A 24,796-nucleotide genomic window follows, 5' to 3' on the forward strand; every position below is an offset into this window, starting at 1 on the left:
AGCCACTCAGTCGCTGCTCTGGGTTTCTGGCTGCTGGCCCCTTGACAGCCAGGGTCCCCGCCGCAATCCCACTCACCTTGCTTCCGGTTGGAGTTCCAGCGCAGGCCCCCTGCCACACAGGGTCCAGGCTTCCTGCCCTGCTCAACCCTACCAGCCGCCAGCTCCACTCACCTCAGCTGCTGCTCTGGGGTTCCAGACGGTTAACAACTGATCACTCAGAAGCCTGTGTGCAGCTTAAAGTATCCAAATACGTGCCAGACATTGGAAAACTCAGCAAGGAAAAGCCAGGGCAAGGATCACACTAAACTGATAAGATCTACATTTTAATTTAATTTTAAATAAAGCTTTTCAAACATTTTGACAGCCTTGTTTACTTTACATATAACAGTAGTTTGGTTATATAATATATAGACATAGAGAGACCTTCTAAAAAACGCTAAAATGTATTACTGGCACGCGAAGCCTTAAATTAGTGTGTATAAATGAAGACCCAGCACAACACTTCTGAAAGGTTGCCGACCCCTGCTTTAGTCCATCCCCACTGCATTTTGTTAGGGGATTAACTAGTCTTTGGCAGCTGTACCCAAGATTGTTGTAAATCCCATATATGAATCTAATCCAGTTTTAAATACTTTGGTGACTAGTAGTTTCATCTGCTTCCACTGGTAGTCTACTGAACATCAAAGTAAACCACTGAGTACAATTACTCTTCTTAATTTGCACTCAGCCTCTCTTGCTTATAGTTGGTTCATGATTTAATATATAGTTTTAATTGTGTGACTCTTGCATGTATTTGTAGTCTATTTAATCATCATGAGCAAAAATGTTCTATGATTATTTTGTGGAATATGAGCCTACAGTAAGTGGTGAAAACCTGTCATTTCAATAATGTAAAACTGAACTGGACAGGGCACATGAGAATATTCTAGAGAATTTAAGGGGAGCCAGAAAAAGATATTGAGGCATCAGCTTTCAATGCATTAGAAATGTGAAGGCTAGGACTATATAACATGGTTTAAAAGAGAACTAGATAAATTCATGGAGGTTTAGTCTATTAATGGTTATTAGCCAGGATGGGTAAGGAAGGGTGTCCCTAGCCTCTGTTTCTCAGAGGGTGGAGCTGGCTGGCAGGAGAGAGATCACTTGATTACCTATTAGGTTCACTCCCTCTGGGGCACCTGGCATTGGCCACTGTTGGCAGACAGCATACTGGGCTGGATGGACCTTTGGTCTGACCCAGTATGACCATTCTTATGTTAGAACTGGCAGTTATCAAAACCACTGACTGTAGGGAACAGCATATTGGCAGTTTACAATTCCCCTTTCATCTGCTGTAAAACCAATGAATTCCTGTGTACTACAGGCTGGTTGGTAGAGGCTGCCTCATTGTTGCTGAATTTCATGTACTGTGAACAGTCAGCTAATTATTTTTGTGAGGCTCCATTATATAACAAAGACTTATTAAAAAGAGGGAAGTAAAAATGGAGGAATCTCATGCATATATTTAAAATACATAATCTTGTAACTCATTAAGACCTGCCCTGCTGCTTTTTCTGATGATAAACTGATTTGTACACATCTTCAAAAAGTGTTATGTACAGATCCTAGATTTTGCAATTTATTTTATTTGAGTGTGTAAAATTTAGTTTGTATTTTCAGATTTGTTTAACAGTTAAACATAAATATAGTTAGAACCTGATTTTGCAAAGTGCTTAGCACCCAATTACTCATTGAGTTTCAGCATTAGGCCCATTGGCTAAAATGAAAGCTGGATCAGTCTCTTACTGGGTGCATTCTGGTTGGTAATGTCAATGTGGTGGAGTGCAATATTGTAGAAATTCTCAGAATACAATAATTTTTATCTTGCACTGTTTGTTTTTTCTCCATTTACCTTTGATGTTTTACTTTCTACATTTCACAGGAAAAAAATATATATTCAGTATGATTAAACATACTGCTGGAAATTCCAGTGAGCAGGAAGTTAAGGCTACAATCACAGTTTACAATCCAAATAATCAAAGTGCAAACAAAACCACCTGCTATCTGTTGCGCCATACAGTATTATTTTGGGTGGATATACAAGTCTTTTTAAACTGCACTCATTTTATAATCTAAGTGCAATTATCTGCAGTTCTAGAAGCTACAACTGTTAGTATTTTGTACTAAATGACCTATTTATACAGTATTTAGAAGAATATAAATAAATGTATTAGCTCACCTGGTTTCATTATGTCAGTAGGGCCTGATCCTATAAACTGCTATGCATGCGTTCCTTATTCATGTGGGTAATCACATTCACTTCAGTTGCATCTACCCACATGACTGTTTGCATGTTGGGCCTCTTGTGAGTAACAGTTCTGTTTGAATGTATTTACATAGTATCTTATACAAAGCTTTCCTAAGTTTCAGTAAAATGTATTGCTTTTCTAAAACAAAAATAGGTACCTTTATAAAAAAGAGGTATTTAGCAAGTCTTTTATTTTTAAACCCTTTTATACACTGTTATAATGTACATGCCAAGAGAAGTGTTATATTTAGTCATAATTTTGGGGAACAACTGTTTGTTTTTAAAAAGGCATTAATAGTGTTTATTATGTTAAAATGGTATTAACTAGTACTGCATCATTTTATTTCTATTTTATAACTGCAATGAACAGTGCATTATTTTGAAACCCTCAAAACCATTGCTTCATTGTGTTTTAATCTGTAATAAGTTAATATTTGGACTTTAAAAAAACTGCCTCCTTTTAGAAGTTGTTTTTATGATGATGTGAATATGTATCATAAACTGCAGCATCTGTAACTAAGAATAAACTTTCCAAATTCTAAACGTTTGTTGTTTTAAATTACTAAATGTTTTAATGAGGCAAGAATTCAAATAAAAATTAATCTTAATTTCCCCTTTAATGTATGTTTAGTTATTAAACAAGTCACTAATATGAAATGAATTTGACTTTTAAAATCAACATAGTTTTGAGTCCATGATAAGTCATTGTTTCCAAATCATTCACATTTACACACAAATTAAATTCCTCTTGTACTTATCAAGTAAATCTGTCCACAGCTGCAAGTAAAGATGCAATTTATTGATGTCCCTATTTTCTAATCAGTAACAAAATCTATCAAGCTGTTTCAAACAGTTCACAAAGGGCTCAGGCCTGCAATCTCTGCAGACTGCTTACTCCAGAACATTAGTGGTTTCAGGCATTGTTTTGTAACCATATTTATTAAAACAGGGCAAACTTTTTATGCAATGGGTGGGAGAATTCCCCTCAGGCTTTCAACAGTTCTTCCAATCCACAGTCCTCAGTGTAAACAAATCTGTGCAAATAAGTTAATGTGACCAATCTGAACTAAGGATAGTATTTCCCCTGTTGTTCATGTTCCCTCTTTACCAGTTTGAGAGTAAGCCATTTTTCTCCATCATTGTCAGCTCCGCTACTCTTTCACTGAGCAAACACAGGAATATGGGAATACAAACTTTTCTTTGCTTAAGACTATGGGGTATATATTGTGTGATATTGGACAATGTTCTCAAAGGTAGCCCACAAAATCACACACCACAATTAATTTTTAGATATAGAAACACCTGCCTTAAAATATAAATATTTGTAAGAGAGAACCTTACAACACAGATGATGAGGATTTGGAAGGGCCCAGGCCAGTGACATAAAATTATTTTTATTAATGCCATGTGAATTCTAGAGTCACCTACTTCACTGGTATAATCTCCACAGAAAATTAGAAGCCAGACAAGAGGTCTGAAAGTGATCACAGAATCATACGACTGGAAAGGACCTCGAGAGGTCATCTAGTGCAGTCCCCTGCACTCACGGCAGGACTAAGTATCATCTCGACCGTTCCTGACAGGTGTTTGTCTAACCTGCTCTTAAACATCTCCCATGATGGAGATTCCACCACCTCCCTAGGCAATTTATTCCAGTGCTTACCCACCCTGACAGTTAAGAAGTTTTTCCTAATGTCCAACCTAACCCTCCCTTGCTGCAATTTAAGCCCATAGCTTGACCTATCCTCAGAGGTTACCAAGAACAATTCTTCTCTCTCCTCCTTGTAACAACTTTTTATGTACTTGAAAACTGTTGTCAGGGTGGGTAAGCACTGGAATAAATTGCCTAGGGAGGTGGTGGAATCTGTCTTTTCCAAACTAAATAAACCCAGTTTTTTCCAATCTTCCCTCATAGGTCATGTTTTCTAGACCTTTTCTTATTTTTGTTGTTCTTCTCTGGTGAGTTCTTTTCTATTGAAGAGACAGTGTATTTGTCAAGGTGTTTTTTAATGGGATCAGAAAGTACATGAATGCAGTGATGCTCCTGCTGACACAATGCCATCACTAAAACAGCCTGTGCGAAATGCCAAGTTCTGAATAATGAATAATTTGCAGCATTTACTCTCATTGTTCAGATCACTTTATATACCTTAACTAAGGCCTCGTCTACACAAGAAACCTGCATCAGTTTAACATAAATAGGTTTTTTAACCAATATAGTTAAACTACAGCAAACTGTGTAGAGACATATCTTTCCGTTGGAGTGATTTATAGGTTAGCTTACACTTGTTCCCAATTGACCTAAGCTAAACCAGAATAAGCCACTCTTGGGCTACTTTGCTTGCGCTGCGCTGCGCGCGGCGCCGCGAGCAGCTAGTGTAGTGTAGCGCCAGCGCTGGGAGAAAACAGAAAACCTCCGCGCTCCTCTCTCTCCCTGTGGGAATAACGGACAGCGCAGCGCGGGCGGCGCCCAGCAGCGGGGGGCACTACACACTGGCGCTGCGCGTTTGTAAATTTGCAGCGCTGAGGTGGTGTTCACACACTGCCGCAGCGCTGCAAATTTGTAAGTGTAGCCAAGCCAAAGTGTTCCCAAGGGGGTTTGCACCAGTTTAACAACATGGGCTTTGATTCATACTGAAGGCTGGAACAGTGTAATTTGCTCCTGTATACAAGGCTTAATTGCTTATTGCAAGGGTTCCCCTCTGGCTGGTTTTCACTATTGTCAGCACTAGGGCCTGCCTGGCCAGTGGATGGGTTTTCTGCCCCTTGGAAGTGAGGACGCTGGGGTAAGAGAGAGACAGACTGGCTAAGTGACCTGCCTCCAGCGTGCCCATCATCCCCTCTCTGTGGCACCGAGAGGGAGGCCGGCAGAGAACTGGCCTGGGGAGCCCGTGGGGCTAAGGCCAGCAGGGCGGGCATGGGGCAGAAATGCTCCTGAGGGTGCCACTCTAACCCCCCTTCTCCAGCCAGCGCTCCGCGCCCTACCCGTGCTCTTCTGGCCTTCCAGCGGCGGCGCCGGGCCTCAGCAGCAGGCCCCGGGGAGAGTTGGCGGGAAGCGCACTGGGCCGCGCTCCCCGAACGAGGCTGGGCCCGGGCCCGCTGCGCCGGCGGGTTCCCTCAGGAGCGCGGCGCTTCCCGTGGGCGGGACGGGGCTGGAGCCGAGCCCGCCCGGAGAGAAGGCGGCAGGGCTGGGCTGCTGTGCCGCCACCGCTCGCTCCCGCCCCGCGAGAAGCGCCATGCAGGCCCGGCCGGAGACACTCGCCCTGCGGAGGCAGCTCATCGGGTAGGTGCGGCGAGAGCGGCGGCCGGGCGGGGTGGGCTCAGGTGCTGCGCGGCCCCGCTGGAGCACAAACGCGTCGCCGCTGTCACTCGGGGGCGGCTCGGGCTGCTGCGGCCCGTGAGGAGCCGGGTTACCAGCTGGGGCCGCGAGACTGTAAGGGACGCGCCCCAGTGCCCATTGCCCGCTCCTGAAGAGCGTCGGCTGCTGCGCGGGGTCAGGGCAGGCGGCCCCTTTCCTGACGCGACTCCCTCCGTGTTTGCGTTGGTCTGAAACTGACCTGTAGACGCCAACTCCGCGGCGCCTCCTAGGAGCGGGGACTGTAAGCAGAGCTCTTCGGGGATCTTTTCTTTTTTAACGCCTGCGGTGTGGTGCTTTATACGTCATAGAAATAATAACCCTCAGCCCAAATTTTCAGTGTTTTGTCTCCCAAAATATTTAGGTTTTTTTTCCCCCTAATTAACTGATCTGACGATTTGGGGGGGTTTCAGAATTCCCTCTCTTTCAATTTCTGCATTAAAACGTGTTACTGTAGTTTAATCACTTTCACTGTCTTGATAATGATCTCAGGTTATGGCCACACTCAGGGTGGCGTGTAGAGTAGAGGCTATTACATGTGTAACTACAGACTGCATCCACACTTGTCACTGGTGTGTAGCTATGCCCCTGCAGGGAAAGGCTCTGGCAGCAGGAAGCAGTGGGACACTACATTGCTAAAATAGCAGTTTAAACAGGAGCAGCACTTCTTGGGTGTATAAAGAGCTATGTAGCGTATATGACCTGTGGGTTCAGGTGTGTAGGGCACTCAACCCACCAAAGCCCAGTACTGCTGGAACTGGGGTTGCTGCTGCACCACTTGGCTTGAAATAGCATTAACAAACACCAAATATGTGGTTTCATCATCAGCATCCCCCACTATAAAAAATTGTTCCAGAGCCCCAGCCTAAGCCATGTCTCACAGTCGATACTGCGGTTTATACCTGGGCTAGCAGAGTGTGCTGTGTCTGTAGTCTACACACTTCCATAAGTGAAGAGGTAGCCTCAGTTACATCGCTGTAAATCCAGAATGGTTATTTTGGATTAACGCTCAAATAATTTCGGAGTAACACCACTGCAGTTAATGTGCTTTATATGGATTTATGCTGGTGGAGCTGAGATGATTAGGCTCTTAGATAGAGGTCTATAGAATCATGACTGGTGTGGAGAAAGTAAATAAGACAGTGTTATTTATTCCTCATAACACAAGAAGTATTTTTCCACACAACGCCCAGTCAGCCTAAGAATATGGAGTGTAACATCACAGTTGTCAAGGCCAAGACTATAACGATTCAAAAATAACTAGATAAATTTATGGAAGGTAGGTCCATCAGTGGCTATTAGCCAGGATGGATAGGGATGGTGTCCCTAGTCTGTTTGTCAGAAGCTGGGAATGGGCAATGGGGTGGATCACTTGATTACCTGTTCTGTTCATTCCCTCAGGGGCACCTGGCATTGACCACTGTTGGTAGACAGGATACTGGGCTAGATGGACCTTTGGTCTGACCCAGTATGGCTGTTCTTATGTGTTATGAGGCTACTTTTGTTTATATTGCAAAATGTGTCTCATACATTTAATTTCACAGATTCCGCTTCATTTTATAATACTACAGCCCAAAACCAGAAGTGTAGTTGAGACATTTACAAAACAGAAGTACCTTTATTGTACTAGATTTCCTCAGCAAAGTTCAGTAATTGGCAACAGAAAAAAATGAACTATTGAACATTTCTTTGCACTTCAAAAAGATCACAAAACCCCACAGAGCTGTTGAATGCAACAAAGACAATAGCAAGGAATCTGATTATGTGACTGTTGACCTTTGAAATTAAGTTGTGTATTAAAGACCAGACTAAGGACAGACTTCTCTCAATTGGCTTTTCTTAATCTGTAAAGGTTTTATGACAAGAAGGATATGAGTGGAAAGTGAGCTCTGGTGTTAGAAAAAATGTGTTATGGGTTCAGTCATACACACAACATGAGGAACAACCTTTCAGAATTTAATCTTCTCATAACTGATGTGTCCACAATCATCGATACTGGAAGCCAGATTTCTTAATAAGTGCTATCTTCTCATCTTCTAAAGGAACACTGTAAACTGAAAAATCAGAGTATCTTTATCTACAGTTGTTATATTGTTGTTACCAGTAAGATTGCTGTCACTGAGTTACAGTAGAGAAAAACATTTTTTCTCTATTTTTCATGGTATTTGACAGCATTTTGTGTGCATGCATTTTCAGTGTCAGATTTTGACAATAGAAATATATGGTACAGGTACTATAACTAAGGCTACATTTATGTCATGGAAGTCACAGAATCCATCACTTCCAGAGATCTCTGTAACATTCTCTGCTTCAGCCCCAGGGGCTGCAAGACTCTGGAGCTGACAGCCAGTGGGGCCCTGGCAAAGTTCTGGCAACAGGGGGCCCCCTGCAAATTTCCAGCAACAGGCAACAGAATCCTGAGGAGACCCTCCTCAGGGTTCCAGCGATGGGTAACGGCCTTGCGTGGGAGGAGGGGGATGCATGAAGGCGGGGTATCCCATTTTCTCTTGGGGAAATATGGTCACCCTGCAGCTCCCAGCTGCCGTGAGCAGAGGGGGAACCCCACAGCTACCAGCCACCACGGTAGTGGGAGAAACCACGGAGCTGCAGCAGCAAAAGGTCACGGCTTCTGTGAATTTTTGCTTATTGCCCATGACCTGTCCATGTCTTTTATTAAAAATAACCATGACAAAAGTTTAGCCTTACCTATAACATATTCTACTTCACTGACTAGATTTCAAGTTGATGTTGTTCTTTTAATAACAACCTGAAACTACGTATTTTCATCAGGTAAGAATTATCTCTCCTGCTCCCTCAGGCAGGCACTTAGGAGCTTTACTTGTTTGGGCACCTCACTATAAAAGAACACTGATCAGTTAGGCCCCAGTCTTGCAAAGAAAACCATGTGGGCAGACTGCAGCAACCATGCAGAGACTTACAGAAGTCACCGAGGTTGCATGTGGGCACAGGTCCCTCCATGTGGTTCCTGTTTGCAGGATCAGAACCGTATAGAGAATACAGGGAAGGTGGAAAAAAAAAACGAAAAGTTGAGAAGATTGGATTTGGGAGAAAATCTTAACAGAATTTAGTGTCTGTGCCTCTTGAAGGAGACAAAGGGAGTGGAGACATATAGCTCTCTATAAAATTTTAACGTAATAATAATGTAAAGAGGGGGCCACATTATTTCAAATCAGAGGAGACACTAGATATAAGTCCCTATATTTAAACACTGGAATTTGGTGGTCAGACATTCTCAGTGAAGGGCTCATGATTCTGAAGTTGGTTTTCCCTGCTGGACCACCAAAACCTAAGTTGGCTGACTGTTAGAGCATGGTACAATGCTTGTCTCTCTTCTCCAACCTTTGTTTGAGGGGACTGAAGTAGAGTGCAGGCAGTTCATGTTTAGTTTATTTTGAGAAAATATTGCTTCCATTTTGCCTTTGGTTAAAATTACAAAAAGATTGGAAATAGTTAATTCTATGTGACTTTTAGATGTTTTATCAGGATCTTATAGTTCAAGAAGTTTTGTGGTTTTGATGTTTGGTACAGCGCTTCCTGCAAGCTCTTTTTTCCTGAAGAGCCAGTGAAGATTGTTAGGGCAAAAGGCCAGTATATATATGATGAACATGGAAGAGAATACCTTGACTGTATCAACAATGTGTCTCATGGTAAGTTTAAAATAACATTATTCATTATCAGGTTGTTCTAAATGAAGGCAACAATATTCTGGGAAAACTCAACCAAACAGAATAAAAACAGCATTTTTTTTCTTATGGCAATACTATGTTGCATTGCAGCCGCCCAATTTTTATGTCATTTTATTGGAAAAGGGTGGAAAACATTTCTTGGGTCTGTAATTTGGGCAGTACTATTGACACACCTTGATTTCTGGGTGTGTATACATGAAATTTTCCCCATTTGCTTTCTGCCCAGTCTTTGTGAAAACGCAGTAAACTGAAATTCACAAGATTCCTGCTTAGGAAGCCAAATGTAGATCAACTGTTTAGCTGTAAGTAATAAATGACTTTATAGGGTCTGTTTCATTTGTGTATGTTTTCCCGTAAGGCAGGGTTTTTTTGTGTATATTCTCCCCTAAGACACTTTCTTTGCTTACTCATTGACTGCTGCTTCAGTGGAAAAACCATATGTTTCCTCTTGCATGTATTTGGAATCTATCAAAGTGGCCAAGGCTTATAGTCCTATGCAGAGCTATGCATTTGAAGGATTTAGAGGGCAGAGTGCACACACAGTTCAGTGGATCAAATCGGATACTACCCCTGATTTAGCAAGCTGATTCATAGGATTCCAGAAATCTGATTAAGAATATGAACTAAGCAATTTTTTAACAAATACAACCAGAACAACTTGTGAACCAGATGATGCATCCTAATGTAGACTCTCCAAGCATACCCGCACTGTGTCTTTGCCCACTGACAGTACTGCTGATACACTACTGCTGCAATACAGGGAACAATGTCAACTTCTGCACCATAAGAAATATGGGAGCAAGTCAGTGTGTATTTATCTATTTGTCAACAACAAATGTCATAGGGAAAGAACTTGTATGAATGGAGAGAACATTAAAACTCCCCTTTTTTTTCAGTTGGGCACTGCCATCCTGATGTAGTAAAAGCAGCACATGAACAGAATCAGTTGCTAAATACAAATTCTCGCTATCTCCATGACAATTTGGTGGATTATGCAAAGAGACTTTCTAAAACACTGCCTGAGAAGCTGTGCACGTTCTATTTTTTGAATTCAGGGTAAGTATGAGGTATTACTAGTGATAAACTCTTAGCTATAGCTGAGGTATAGGTATAGTGACTACACACTTCATTGTAAGTAGTTAGATGCAGGATCTTGTAAGAATGCATGATCTACACCCATAGTCTGGTTTTGCAGACGAGATAATAATTTCAGACTTCTTGAGAAAGCTGCTGGATTTTTTTGCTGCTCTAAAGGTTTAAATTACCAAATTATTAGAAAAACACAGACACAATGGTTTTGAAAAGCTTTAAAAAAGCAGCTTATAGAAGAAAACACGAACAGTTTATATTATTTAGTTCTCACTCTGTCATACTAAGGGTTTTTTTTCCTTTTCTTGCTCCGTCTGTGGTTGCTCTGGCTTACGTGGGACTTGCCAATCTTATTTTAAATTATTTTTGAGGTATGGGGATATTCAAGCACTGGATGCTGAAATTTGAAAATGTGTTCTTACATTCAGTGATGCATTTAAATGTTTCTATTAATGTTCCCCATGCACTAAACAGAAATGTATACTATATTATCTCAGTATTGCATTACAGAACAAGACTAAATTCCATAATGTTTGTGTCAACTAACACATACAATTCCAGCTAACTACTTTTGCCAAGAAACTATACTATACATTAGGATATGAAGTAAAATACACTTTTGATACCGTTAAAAGTATTCTGCTTTTGAAGAGCATTTTATTCTATTTCTAAGGCTCTGCTCTATCAGGCAATAATTTTTTTCAAATAATTGTAAATCTTTAAAGGCAGTACTATCTATACTGCCATAAAAGCAGTCAGCGTAAATTTAATTTTCATAGTGGTAGCTTCTATAGCTTCTTGTCTAAACTGATTTATCATAGAATTATAGAAAGGAAGGGCTGGAAAGGACCTTGAGAGGTCATCAAGTTCAGCCCCCAGCACTGAGGCAGAACCAAGTAAACCTAGACCATCCCTGGCAGGCGTTTGTCCAACCTGTTCTTAAAAATGTCCAGTGATGGGGATTCCACAGCCTCTCTGGAAGCATATTTCTGAACTTAACTATCCTGATAGTTATTAAGTTTTTCCTAATATCTAACCAAAATCTTCCTTGCTGCAGCTTAAGCCCATAACTACTTGTCCTACCTTAAGTGGATACGGAGAATAATTGATCCCTGTCCTCTTTATAACAGCCCTTCACGTATTTGAAAATCTTCCCCCTCAGTCATCTTTACTCAAGACAAAAAGGCCCATTTTTTAAACCTTTCCTCAGAGCTAAGATTTTCTAAATCTTTTATAATGTTTGTTGCTCTCCTCGGGACTCTCTCCAGTTTGTCCACATCTTTAAAGTATGGCGCTTGTAACTGAACACAGTAGTCCAGGTGAGGCCTCAGTGCTGAGTAAAGTGGGACAACTACCTCCCCATCTTACATACAACACTCCCATATATAAACCCCATAATACACTTTTTTTACAACTGCATCACATTGTTGACTCATAATCAATTTGTGATCCACTATAACCCCCAGATCCTTTTCCACACTACTACCACCTAATCAGTTATTCCCCATTTTGTGGTTGTGCATTTGATTTTTCCTTCCTAAGTGAAGTACTTTGCAGTTGTCTTCATTGAATTTCATTTTGTTGAATTCAGACCCATTGTCCAATTTGTCAAGGTCACTTTGAATTTTAATCCTGTCCTCAAAAGTACTTGTAACCCCCTTCCAGCTTGGTGTCATCTCCAATTTTTATAAGCATTCTCTCCAACTCCATTATTCAAGTCATTAATGAAAATATTGAATAGTAACAGACCCAGGACTGATTTTTGCGGCATCCACTAGATACATCCTCCCAGTTTGATAATGAACCATTGATAACTACTCTTTTGAGTATGGTCTTTCAACCAGTTGTGCACCCACCTTTGTATTAATTTCATATAGACTACATTTCCCTTGTTTAGCTTAGGAGAATGTCATATGAGACTGTATCAAAAGCATTACTAAAATCAAGCTAGATCACTTTTACTGCTCCCCTCATTCACTAGGCCAGTAACCCTGTCAGAGGAGGAAATTAGGTTGGTTAGGCACGATTTATTCTTGACAAATCCATGCTGGGTATTTCTTCTTATCCTCTGGATGCATACAGATTTATTCTAGTATCTTTCCATGTGTAGAAGTTAGACTAACCGGACTATAATTTCCTGGGTCCTCTTTGTTCCCCTTTTTAAAGATGGGTACTATGTTTGCCCTTTTCCAGACCTCTGGGGCTCCACATGTCCTCCAGAAGTTCTGAAAGGTAATTGCTAAGGGTTCCAAGATTGCTTCAACTAGTTCCTTAAGAATCCTAGGATTGTTAATTTCATCAGGCCTTGACAACCTGACTATATCTAATTTATCTAAATATTCTTTAATCTGTTCTTTCCCTATTTGGTTTGTACTCTTTCCCCCCGGTTGTTAATATTAATTGTGGTGAGTATCTGGTCACATCCTTTTTTGTGAAGACTGAAGCCAAATAGGTATTAAATACCTCCGCCTTCTTGATGTCATCAGTTATTAGCTCTCCTTCCCTGCTAAGTAGAGGATCTACACTTTACTTCATCTTTCTCTTGCTCCTAATATATTTAAAGAACTTCTTACTACATTTTATGTCTCGTTAGGTGTAACTCATTTTGTGCCTTAGTCTTTCTAATTCCTTTCCCATGTGCTTGTGCTGTTCTTTTGTCTTGTTCCTTAGCAATTGTCCATGTTTCCACTTTTTGTAGGATTTCTTTTTGATTTTTCAGATTATTGAAGAGCTCTTGATGCAGCCATACTGGGATAGTTTGCAGTTCTGCCTTTAATATTGTCTCCTTGAGAAACTGCCAGATCTCGTGAACCCCTTTTTCCCTTGATTTTCTTCTTACGGGACTTTACCTACCAGTTCTTTGAGTCTGTTAAAGCCTGCTTTTTGGAAGTCCATTGTCCTTCTGCTGCTGCTCACTCTCTCTCTCCCTTTAGATTTCATGATTCTAAGAAAAGGATCATTTCATGGTCACTTTCACCATAATTATCGTTGGTCAGAATCAAGTCTAAGTTGGCTATCGCCCTGGTTACTTCTACTTTCTGAAACAAAAAATTGTCCCCAAATACATTCCAAGAACGTTCTGGAAATTTTGTCTTTTGTCATATTATATTTCCAGCAGATGTCTGGGTAGTTAAAGTCCCCCATGCTTACCAGGTCTTGGTTTTCAGATATTTCTGTTTGTTCCAAAAATATGTGTCATCCACCTCCTCTTCCTGATATGGTCTATAGTAGACCTCCTACCATGATATCATCCCTATTTTTCCCCCCTTATATCAGAGACCTTCAACTGGTTTGTTTTTCACCTCCTTCTCAGCCTTAGAACAAATGTATATATTCCTGTGATATAATGCAACACCACCTCCCTTTTTATCCTGCTTCTCCTTCCTAAATAAGCTATACTCCTATATTCCAGTCATCAGACTTATACTACCAAATCTCCCTGATGCCAGTTAAGTCATATTTTAGCTTATGTACTAATACTTCCAGTCTTTCCCATTTATTCTCATATGCCTTGCATTTGTATATAGGCATCAAAGTTGTTGAGCAGACTCTCCCACTGATTTTCCTCTTGTTGCTCCTATGACCACGTTTTAATTTTCCATGTCCACCCCAACACCTAGCCCTCTGTTCAAGTTGCCTTTTTTATGCTAACTTTTGTCACCTGCCCTCTTTGAACCTAGTTTAAAGCTCTCCACACTAGGTTGGTAAGTCACTGTATGCAGATGCTCTCCCCCATCATTTCCCAGCAGATCATCTTCCTGGAACAGCATCCTATGGTCAAAGAAGCATTCTAGCTATTATTATCCTTCCTTGGCCTCTCTGTAATTCCTACCCTAAAAAATCGTTCTTTTCAGGTAGTCAGATTTCTGTATAAGGGTATTAATTTCTGTTTTCAGAGATGATAATTTTTCTTTCAAACTAGTCACGGCTAGGATTGTTTTGGCCTGCTTCTGTGGTAATTTATATTATGTTACTTACCCATTGTTGTAAAATGCTTTCAGATCTTCTGCTGAAAAAGTGCTATAGAACTAGGCTTGGCAGAATTCAATTTTTATTTATTTTCTTTTAATCTATTTAAATTTTCACTTACGCAAAATGGGGAGAGAAGACAATTGTTTAATGACAAACATTAAAAAAATGCTAAAGCACAAATTGTCAATATCACGTCAGAATATACAAAGTAATATCCTTGATTCAAACTCTAAGTTCTCAAGCAGCATTTTTCTTATTTTGATTATCCTAGATGGAAATATTTTTCTATCTGGTTGTGTGTGTGTACAGTGAACATTTACCCATAAACACTCAAATCCTTTCACGCCTGTATCTAGTAAGTGCAATGTAGTATCATAATCCTAGTCGTATTCCAGCCCAGTGGCCTGCAGTTTTGCACCTGTGATTATTTGCCTGTACAACTGATGTCATTTGTGGATGCAAAATGGCACAGCAAGGAAGGACAAGATTTCAAATCCTGTCCATGTATGTGCAGTGAAATAGCTTTTGAATTTTCAATTGCAGATCAGAAGCCAATGATCTTGCCTTGAGATTGGCACGACAATATACAAAACACAAGGATGTTATTGTTCTGGACCAGTAAGTATATCAATGTTTAATAATATCTACTGCATTTTATTTTTGTGTAGTAATTTTAATTGCCATTTCTAAAGAAAGGGCACAGTTTTATTCAAACTACCCCATCTGCAAATTTGACATAATTTTGCCCTGTAGAGGTGTGATTGGAACTAGTGACTACACCTCTACCCCGATATAACACGAATTCGGATATAACATGGTAAAGCGGCATTCCGGGGGGGGGGGCGCTGCACACTCCAGCGGATCAAAGCAAGTTTGATATAACACGGTTTCACCTATAACACAGTAAGATTTTTTGGCTTCCGTTATAGCAGGGTAGAAGTGTATAACAAAAAATAGTCCTTTAAAACACAGTGACTAGCAAAGCAGACATAAGAAACAGCAAATATTCAGTATCTGGAGTTTTGGAGCTTAATTCTGATTTGATTCCTGATCACCGCCAGCAGGTAATACTCCTCCTGATGCACACTGCTGTGATAGTAGAAACAAGCCATTAAAAAGCCAAAGAAGTGGGGGATTTATCTCAATTTCTTCTACCAAGTAAACAGGGGTGGAAAGTAGGAGCCAAAATCCCAAATACAGTCGACATGGTTGATAAATTCCTGTGCAGCTATTTTGGGCCATGTGACTCTATCTTGGTCAGCTGGAATTCTAGAGAACTGTGATAATATGGAAATGACTGTTTAGCTCTGCTGCTTCATTGTTTTTGTTTTAAGTGCTTACCATGGACATCTGACATCCTTGATTGACATAAGTCCATATAAATTCAGAAATCTAGAAGGACAAAAGGAATGGGTCCACGTGGTATGTACATATTGCAGCCTATCTACCTTGACTATTTCAGTTAATTTATTATCCACCTCATCTGTGGCATACTAATCATAAGGCATTGTTCCTTTGTTCAGGCTCCTCTCCCAGACACATACCGTGGAATGTACAGAGAAGACCATAAAGATTCAGTCCTAGCCTATGCCAACGAAGTGAAAAAAATAATTGAGCAAGCACAGAAAAAGGGCAGAAAGGTGAAAAAGATCTTTCCTAATCTATTTGCTGACTTTAGCAGTGGGAATGAGTAGTAGAGTTTATCAGCAGCAATAGACATTTCAGGACCATCCATGTCAGGGAATTAAGAAGCATGTAGAGTGCATAAATGACAATTATACTTTCGTATTACATCCATCAGATATAATTTCTGAAGATTTGACTATATATAACAAAGTAATAGTTTAAAAACTATTCATCCAGCTATGTAGAGTTTGCAACTTGCCTATGTTACTGCAGTAATCTTTACTATTTAGTTCAAATATTGCATGTTACTCTTCCAGATTGCTGCATTTTTCATTGAATCTTTGCCAAGTGTTGGTGGTCAGATCATTCCACCAGAAGGTTATTTCCAGATGATAGCAGAGTAAGTCAATCCCTTCAGAACCCTTTATACATGTTGTGTGTTCTAATTTATCTAAACTGAGATTAAACACCACCGTCTTTATCACAACATGCAAACAGCTTAGATTTAGTATGCTTTTTTATATAAAAAGCACAAAATGCTTTTGTCCTATTGAATCGTAAGCTCTTCAGGGCAGCAACATTATTACTATTTTTATGTAAAGTAGAACAAGCATATTGGATTTTTATTTCTTAACTGGTTAAAATATTTTCTGCTTAAATGTGCAGTATAATTCATGTATCAATTGAAGTATCACGATTTTATGCTACAAATTTTAGAGATGGAAATTGAGTGCCAAAAGTCTAATATGTCCCTGTTATGTTACAGACACATACACAAGGCAGGAGGAGTTTTTGTTGCTGATGAAATTCAGGTTGGCTTTGGCAGGGTTGGCAAATGTTTTTGGGCATTCCAGCTTCAGGGAGAGGATTTCGTACCTGATATTGTCACTATGGGCAAACCAATGGGAAATGGGCACCCCATCGCCTGTGTAGCAACAACTAAAGAAATTGCAGAAGCATTTGCAGACACTGGAGTGGAGTATTTTAATACAGTAAGTAAAGAGTTAACCAAATCATTGTTTCTGGTTACATGACCAACTAAATGTAAAAGAGGACATCACTGTTTAAGTGTCACAGTCCTGTAGGATACAGGTAACACGTTAACTGAAAGCAACATTGAGCAGTGATAGTCCACAAACAATGGAGGAAGGTTTTCGGCTGTTACTGTTGAAATATTTATTGATATGTAAAAACTGTCCTTTAATTTTTTTTCTCCCTATGTGCCTGACACTTTTTTTTTCCTTTGAGCTTAGTTTGGAGGAAATCCTGTTTCATGTGCAATAGGTTTAGCAGTTTTAGATGTGATTGAGAAGGAACATCTTCAAGCACATGCCACACAAGTAGGCAACTTCTTGATGGAATTACTGAATCAGCAGAAGGTCAAGCATCCTATCATTGGTGATGTCAGGTATCAACAACCAATTCACATTTTCAGATAGTTTGATTTAGGTCAGCATTTATCAAATCAGAGCAACAACGGTTGTGGCAAGCTCTTTAAATCTTGTGTTAAGAGGCAATGTTTAGCATCGTCTGCATTCTTCACAAATTCAGCATCACAAATGCTTTTTTTGTATCTCTTTCCCTCCCCCATCCCCATACAAGCTACTACAAAGATTGACTGACTTTCACTTGACTAAAATGTCTAGATTTGAATTGGCCTAGAAACTGACACCCTTATGATGGCACTGCCAGATCCAAGTTAAAACACAGATATGGAAACTTGCATTGATTCTGCCATCACTAAATTGACACACAGAACTTGAACTCAATCAGGGAATTAGAGTGAGCGGGGAAAAAATTAAAATCTTGTCTTGCTGTATTATTACATTGACAGCACCTCTTCTGTGTTAAGACAAGTAGTACCCTTTTTCTATCCCTTTAACAAACGAATCACATTTGTTTATTTTCATATTTCACTAATTCTATTACTAGAGTATATGCTCATAGGACAGTTGCTGCTCCACTTCTTTGTAAATTATTCCTAATTCCTTCTAGCTGATTTTAGACTGAATACCTGTTTTTCTTTTAAAGGGGTGTTGGATTATTTATTGGAGTGGATTTGATAAAAGATCAAGAGAAAAGGACCCCAGCTACTAAAGAAGCTGAGTATTTAATAACAAGGTATTTTTTAAAGTACACACATATATGGTTATACATTAATCCATGTGATTTAACAATGTTGTAACACTTAATGAAACAATGCTGTGAGAGGCAAGTACTAACCATTCAACATTTATACAGTACATATATATATAACTATGTGCATAGCCACCGGGGACTAAAATATTATGCTGACACCAAGATGATAAAATGGGTTTTAACTCTGAACTTGTCCATCTCCAAATACGGCTCAAAGTGATGTCTTATTCTTGAAGACTCACCGATGTCATTGGGAAGTTTGCGTAAAGTTCATAGGTAGAATAAGACTTATGTAGTAACCAAACTTTTAAATAAAGACACCCAATTCTTCAAAAAGTACTGAGGCTCCAATAATGCCTGTTTTTTGAAATCTTGGCTTTAGTGTATGCCAGTGGGCTGGTGTTTCTTTAAACTATAAAAAGAAGCATTCAGGATTTCAACAGTTTCAAATTACACTGTGCTGACACTTGGTATATAAAATGTCAGTGTATACATCAGAGAATGTAATTTGGATTGTATTTTGCATGCTGTCCTTAATGTGAATTTCTGTTAAAACATCAATTAATCCCCTCTCATCTAAGCTAATTAAATATCCTGAATATTAGATGATGATCTACAACTTGACACAATTTGTGGTGATTGGACCACAACACTTGGAGGACAGAGAATTTTTCTGAAGTCTCCATCATGCTGACACTGCAGTAATTAATATTTTCAAGATTAAGAACAATAAATGGATTGCATTTTAGGTCAAATTATTAGAAGTATTTAGATTTTTAGACAATCTTCTTCCCTCTCTAGATTAAAGAGAGAATATATTATGTTAAGTACAGATGGTCCAGGAAGAAACGTGCTTAAGTTCAAGCCTCCACTGTGCTTTACTATGGACAATGCCAAATTAGTTGTGGAGAAAATGGATGAAATATTAACAGGTAAGACTGACAGATTAATTTTCAGTTGTTTTGGTTAGTGGACTGAGCAAGAACTCTCCTGTTCTAATAATCTTGGCTCTGACACTACTGTAGTGTGACCAAGGGGAAGCCATTTAGGGCAACTTTTTCAAGATGGTTTTCTAACTTTAGGTGATGAATTTGAGGCAGTTGGGCTTAATTCTCAAAACTGCTTTGCACCTGTGAAAGCTAGGCCATCGTTACCTATAGTAAAGCACCCAAAATTGAAGGCCATTTTAGAAAATTTTGGCCTTAACCTGTCCAGTGAAGCTCTTTAAGAGGTGAACACAATTATACTTAATGGGGGATAACTGTGTGGGGCTCTCTTAGAACAGAGGGATACCTAGTAAAGGTGGTCTCTTGCACAGGTTCATTATATTTATCTGCTGACCAGGCACATATTGAGAATAAGTTCAATATTTATATAATACTTTGCATCTCTAAACTATTAACTTTTTTTACGTTTGCACAGTTAGCTCAGTGGGGTCATTAATGTCTTATGTCTGAACATTGTTATGAATTTGCTTGCATTTCAGACATGGAAAGAGAAAAGACATGTGAGCCAGAAGGAAACCACCATTAACTTTAGGCCTCAGATCTATCTGGCCAAGTAAGCATTTTATCTTTTGCAGTTTGTTTAATTAGAATCACTAAACTAGTAATGACATGCATTTGGTGTAAAGAGCTAACCAATCAAATGTTTCTGTTGTATTTTTGCAAAATAGATGACCCTTCTGATATTCTAATCACTATTTTGATTTATGTAGGATCACTTCAGCTTCTCAGCCCCCACAACAATCTATTCTCCCTCAAGTGAAATGCCTGGTTTTTGGTATAATTAAATCTTTATCCTTAAAGCACTTCAAAATTTGACTACTCCAATAGCAGCTGGATCCTTTAGAACCTGCTGCTATTAAAAGAATATCACCCATTGTGCTGTCTGTTTATGGTGATGGAGAGGGGTAGCTGATTTTCAATATATTTCATTGTATTGGTTGCTGATTATCTGACTGCTCTACTGAACCCTTGAGTAAGGCAAGGGCAACTTGATCCATTCTGGAATCCACTCTATTCTCCTTGAGTAATCAAAGAAGAAACACCAAATACTCTGAGAGAGTCCAGTAAGTGACAGAACCCTACCCTATTTCTGTTGATGTCATTTGGAATTTTGGCAGTCAAGGGAGTGGCAATAAGACCAGAAGCAAAAAAACAATATGGTGAACTAAGGAGAAACCCTGAGCTGCTTCTGCATTGCACCGGAAGTCAACTTTAGTTCAAGCAAAGGCTGTATTATCAGCTACAGCAGGTCATGCCCACATTACCTGTTTTATTCAAGCATGAAAGAGTTGCTTTTGAATTAGCATATAAGCAGCATACCTTAACTAGTATTTAGTCTAGGTTTGTGAAATTAAACAGCGGGTAGAGAAATCTTAGGGCCTAATTTAATTGTTGTTAAGATTAGAGACAGACTGCTGCAGGGGCTGGATGTCAGTTTTCAGGTGTATGCAATGTAACTGAATACAAAAAACTTCATGAAGGTAGTTCTCCTTTTTAGTTGCTTATTTCCTATGTCACTATAGAAGGAACAGTTGCTACAGTACATGCCAAAGAGTCTGCAACTTTGCTTTAAATACAATGTCGGAGGAGAGGCATTGACCTGGTTAATTTCCTTCATGTAAAGAAAAATATGAAACCTGATGCATATTCTAGGTCTTATCTTTCATCTATAGGTTCCAGACAGTAATTTGACAAAATCTACTACAAAGGATCATTAAATCCCCATAACTAGTGCACATTTAAGCTAAACAATTATGTTTGAATCTGCAATGTTTAGTAATGCTTCTTTAGCGGTGAAAAGCTTTAGAGAAAATACACAGGCATTATGATATAGAATAGTTTGCCTCAGCTGTAAGCAAAGGTGGTGTGGGATTCACTTAATTAGCAGCCAGTTTCAGAAAACAATGACTACCCAGGAGTTATTTTCCTAGTCTAGCTCTTACGTACCATTTTTCATTTTTCTGGTTTGAGCTATTCCAGTGACTATAACCATCTGAGTTAGGCCAAACATTCTGCCATCCCATAGAACCCAATGAGACAGCATGTAGAACCCAATAATCATATGTATCTGTCCTTATTTTGCCATACTTCAGTGTCTCACCAGGTACACCACTTGATTTATTTTGTGCCAATATAAGGTCCAAAGAGCTAGACTGGTTTTCAGCCATAGGTTTCAAACAGATGGCTCTCAGTCCCAAACTCTGTACCAAAGTTCCCTATGAATTGCCTTCTGAGGACATGTTTAGTGAGGAAAGAGGAGGTCCAATCTAAACTGCCCACAAATGGCATTCTGTGTCCTTGATGGACACCAGAGTACGTATGGGCAATGAAGCATAACGTAAGATACCATTGTACATGTTGCATGCTCTCACTGGCTAACCTGAGGTTCTCTTCAACAGCAATGGAACGTCTCAACTATAACAAAAAAGGAATGGTAAACTCTGCTTTGGAGTATAAGCACCCTCAATTTTTGCTTTAGGCTCTAATCACTATACACCTAGGATCCAACTCCACAAGTCTGTGTGACAGCCTGCTCCTTAGCCCACAAGCTGCTCTACATGCACTTGCTGGCTAATGCACCATTATCTCTAGTGAAGTGTACAAGTCTTCTCTGCTGAACTGTTTCTAGAACTAGTTAAAATATCTGCTTATTTCCCACTCCCCCGACCCCCATAGTTATGCAATTATTTAAGTTTGCAGAGTTCAGCTTGTTTCCCCCCCTCCCCGTGGCACGTAGGATTACTTGTGTTCCATTTTATTTTGCATGCTGCCATACCTTGAGGTAAATGAAAAGGTAGTGATCATGTGGGCTAAATGCTGTAGTTTGTCGCTGATCTACCTGGAGCACTTCTATAGCAACTTTCAAAGAAAGTCAGACTCACAGGATGTTTCCTGATGGCAGTGGGCTAGTACAACAGTAATATACAGGAAGTTTTATACAGTCTAGAGAAGCGGTCCCCAACCTTTTCGTCTGGTGGGAGCCAGACGAAGGACCGTGGCAGCCATCGAGCATCTGCCGAAATGTCGCCGAATTTTGGCGGCGACGCTTGTCAGCAGCAAGCGGCATCATCGAGAGGCGTCGCTGCCAAAACGCTGCCGAAGTTTGGCAGATGCTCGACCACCGGCCAGGACGTAGGCGCATTTAGATGCCCCCGCGGGCACCATGGCGCCCACAGGCACCGCTTTGGGGACCGCTGGTCTAGAGCTTTAAGTACTCTCCAAGAATAAGATCTGAGAGAGGGGTAAATTTCTTAGCTGCATCTCCCACTATTTGATAGGCAGAGGCTATGTCCCTCCTGATTGCAGATTCCAGAGTGAGTTCAAAGCTGTAGCACACCTGTGCTAGCTGTGCCCCCTTTTCCAGCCTGCTGCCAGATAGTTCATTCTACAGGTGTGTAAAAACTTGAAGAATATGATTAGTAAGTGTACTGCCAACAGTAGGCCATGGTCTACAACCAGAAGTACTGAAATGAAATAAATACTGTTCCCTGGGAGTAATAATCCTAGGGAGAGCAGAATTATGGGAGATGCTGCTAGCAGAAAGGATATCATCAGGTAAGAGATTTATAGTGCTGCAGTTTAGTATCTCCCACACTTCCATTGCTTATGAGAAGTAATGAGCAGTGAACTGAAATAGGGAGGGATGAAAAAAGAGAGAGGGGTTAACTGTCAGAGTTAATTGCACAAAATGGCAATGCTACTATACTAGACTATGGAAGCTGCTCCAGAGAACAGAAAACCCACTTTCTACAGAGTCTTTAAAAGTGTTAAACAGATGATCATGTTGCTGCCTTGCATATCGTGGAAGCACAAGCTCTTTTCATCCACAAAGTCACCATAGATCTTGTGGAGTGAGCCTTCATGCCATTGAGAACAGAAGCACTGACACCTTGGCAGGTAATAAAGCCTAATCTTCTTGTCAGTTCAGTACACCTGATATAAATCTTTAGTGCTCTTTAACCCTCTGAAGTGTGCTAGTTTTTTCTGTTGGGTGCTGTGGCTTTGGACAGAATGAAGGGAGTAGAATTTCCTTGTGAGGCATGGAATGATGATTCTGGGATTCTTAGTAGCATGTTGTCATGTTACAATAGAGTTCTTATATGGTATAAAAGTGCCACTTCAGAAATTCACCTAGCAGACATCATGGTAACTAGAAAACAGTTTTCAGGGATAGGCAGAATGGAGATACAGGTCAGTGGCCCAACAGGTTGTGTGGTATGGGCTTTTAATGCCATTGGTAGGCTTCCCCAAAGATTGGCTGAACCACTTGGACTGCTCTGAGAAATCTGGATAGCCAAGGGTTCTGTCAAGGAACCAGGGAATCCTGCAAATAGGGTGTTTCTTATAAGCAGACACCTGGCATGTTATGGTGCTGGGCTAAAGTCTCTTATCTACATCTGCCTGAATAATGTCCAGTATGGTTGATAGTTGTTGTACTGTTCTTGGCACCATGAGCTAAACCTAGTCCACATGGAGGAGTAGGCCTTTTAGTATTGAAGCTTATCTAGTAAAGAGGACAACTCCACTCCCAGGGGAGGATAGCTCCAGCGCACCTTATACCTCCCATCTCAATAGCCAGGCTAATCAGTTGTAGATGATTTGGGTGTGGATGGAGGAACAGGGCTTGGTAAAGGATGTCCCATCTCACAGGTAGCTGCAACAGTGCCTCCAAGTTCAGTTCTATCAGATTGGAGAACTACGGTCTATTTGGCCAGTGAAGACCTAGCATTATCAGCTTTGCTGCTTGTCTTCATATCTTTTCTAGAAGTAGAAAGGGCAGAAATGCATATGTAGGCCATGGGGCCATCTGTGCAAAAGGGGATTCTGCTGGTAGATTTCAAATGTTTGTTGTGATTGGTGAATAGGTTGACCACCAGAAAGCTGAACTTGTGCAAAATCAGACTGGACTTCTTGAGTCAGGCACTGTTCTGAGCCAAATCTGTCTTGGTTCAGCTCTCCTTTTACATGTATTGCTCCTCTAGCAGGGAGAATCGTCTTTGCCTGTTCCTCTCCCTCCCTACTGAAAGTAGTTACTCCACATTCCTCCTTGGTTCATATACACCAGAATGGGAGTCTTGTCAAACAGGATCAGAAGCCCTCAATGTAGTTCTGGAATCATCATAGCACTAGTTTACACATTTGAGCTCCATTGGTTGATGCTGTTCTGTACTTCCTATTCTATCTAGGCACAAGTACCTGAGAGTCTGGAAGACTTGTGGAATAATGCATTAGCTGAGTGTTCAACAGATGGTTCAGAACTAGCACCTAATTCTGCTTGCAAATGGGCCTATACTTTTATTAGGAAGTAGTGGAGGTAATGTATATGGGACCTTGCCCAGGGGTAATTTCTGTACATGAAATCAGGAAAATCAGCAGCTGTGCCTATGGTCTCTTATGCACTTTACCAACATGGATATAAAGTTCTGGATGTTGAGGAATTTACCCATCCCTAGACAAATGCCTGTAGATGCTATGACCCTTGTGCACAGTCTCATTGCAGCTAATATGATCTGCTACCAAGGCTGCTGGGATGGTCTGTCTTTCATAACTAGGCTACTGTGACTCTTCCAAAGGGCAGGATAGGCTGAAAGTGGCTACTGAAACCTTGAGTCCT

The 24,796-nt window shown here is 40.3% G+C and overlaps 1 protein-coding gene across 3 annotated transcripts; it reads left to right on the forward strand.

Annotated features, from left to right (window-relative positions):
* The first annotated feature begins 1,143 nt into the window (after positions 1 to 1,143).
* On the forward strand, positions 1,144 to 21,896 carry PHYKPL (5-phosphohydroxy-L-lysine phospho-lyase). 3 transcript variants are annotated; one of them, XM_039486358.1, is made up of 13 exons: positions 1,144 to 2,344; positions 9,192 to 9,310; positions 10,246 to 10,405; positions 14,954 to 15,028; positions 15,745 to 15,832; positions 15,934 to 16,050; positions 16,354 to 16,436; positions 16,803 to 17,028; positions 17,290 to 17,444; positions 18,068 to 18,157; positions 18,977 to 19,107; positions 19,662 to 19,735; positions 21,582 to 21,896. In XM_039486358.1, the coding sequence occupies exons 1-12, from the start codon at positions 2,265 to 2,267 to the stop codon at positions 19,706 to 19,708; spliced, it is 1,371 nt and encodes a 456-aa protein (XP_039342292.1). In that variant the 5' UTR covers positions 1,144 to 2,264; the 3' UTR covers positions 19,709 to 19,735; positions 21,582 to 21,896. The 3 variants fall into 3 exon arrangements, with proteins under 3 accessions (XP_039342292.1, XP_039342291.1, XP_039342293.1); XM_039486357.1 differs by having other exon boundaries at positions 19,662 to 21,896; XM_039486359.1 differs by lacking the exon at positions 1,144 to 2,344 and adding an exon at positions 5,394 to 5,570 and having other exon boundaries at positions 19,662 to 21,896.
* The last annotated feature ends 2,900 nt before the right edge of the window (positions 21,897 to 24,796 follow it).

The sequence above is a fragment of the Mauremys reevesii genome, linkage group 8 (genome assembly GCF_016161935.1).
Source record: "Mauremys reevesii isolate NIE-2019 linkage group 8, ASM1616193v1, whole genome shotgun sequence".
Classification (NCBI taxonomy): domain Eukaryota; kingdom Metazoa; phylum Chordata; order Testudines; family Geoemydidae; genus Mauremys; species Mauremys reevesii.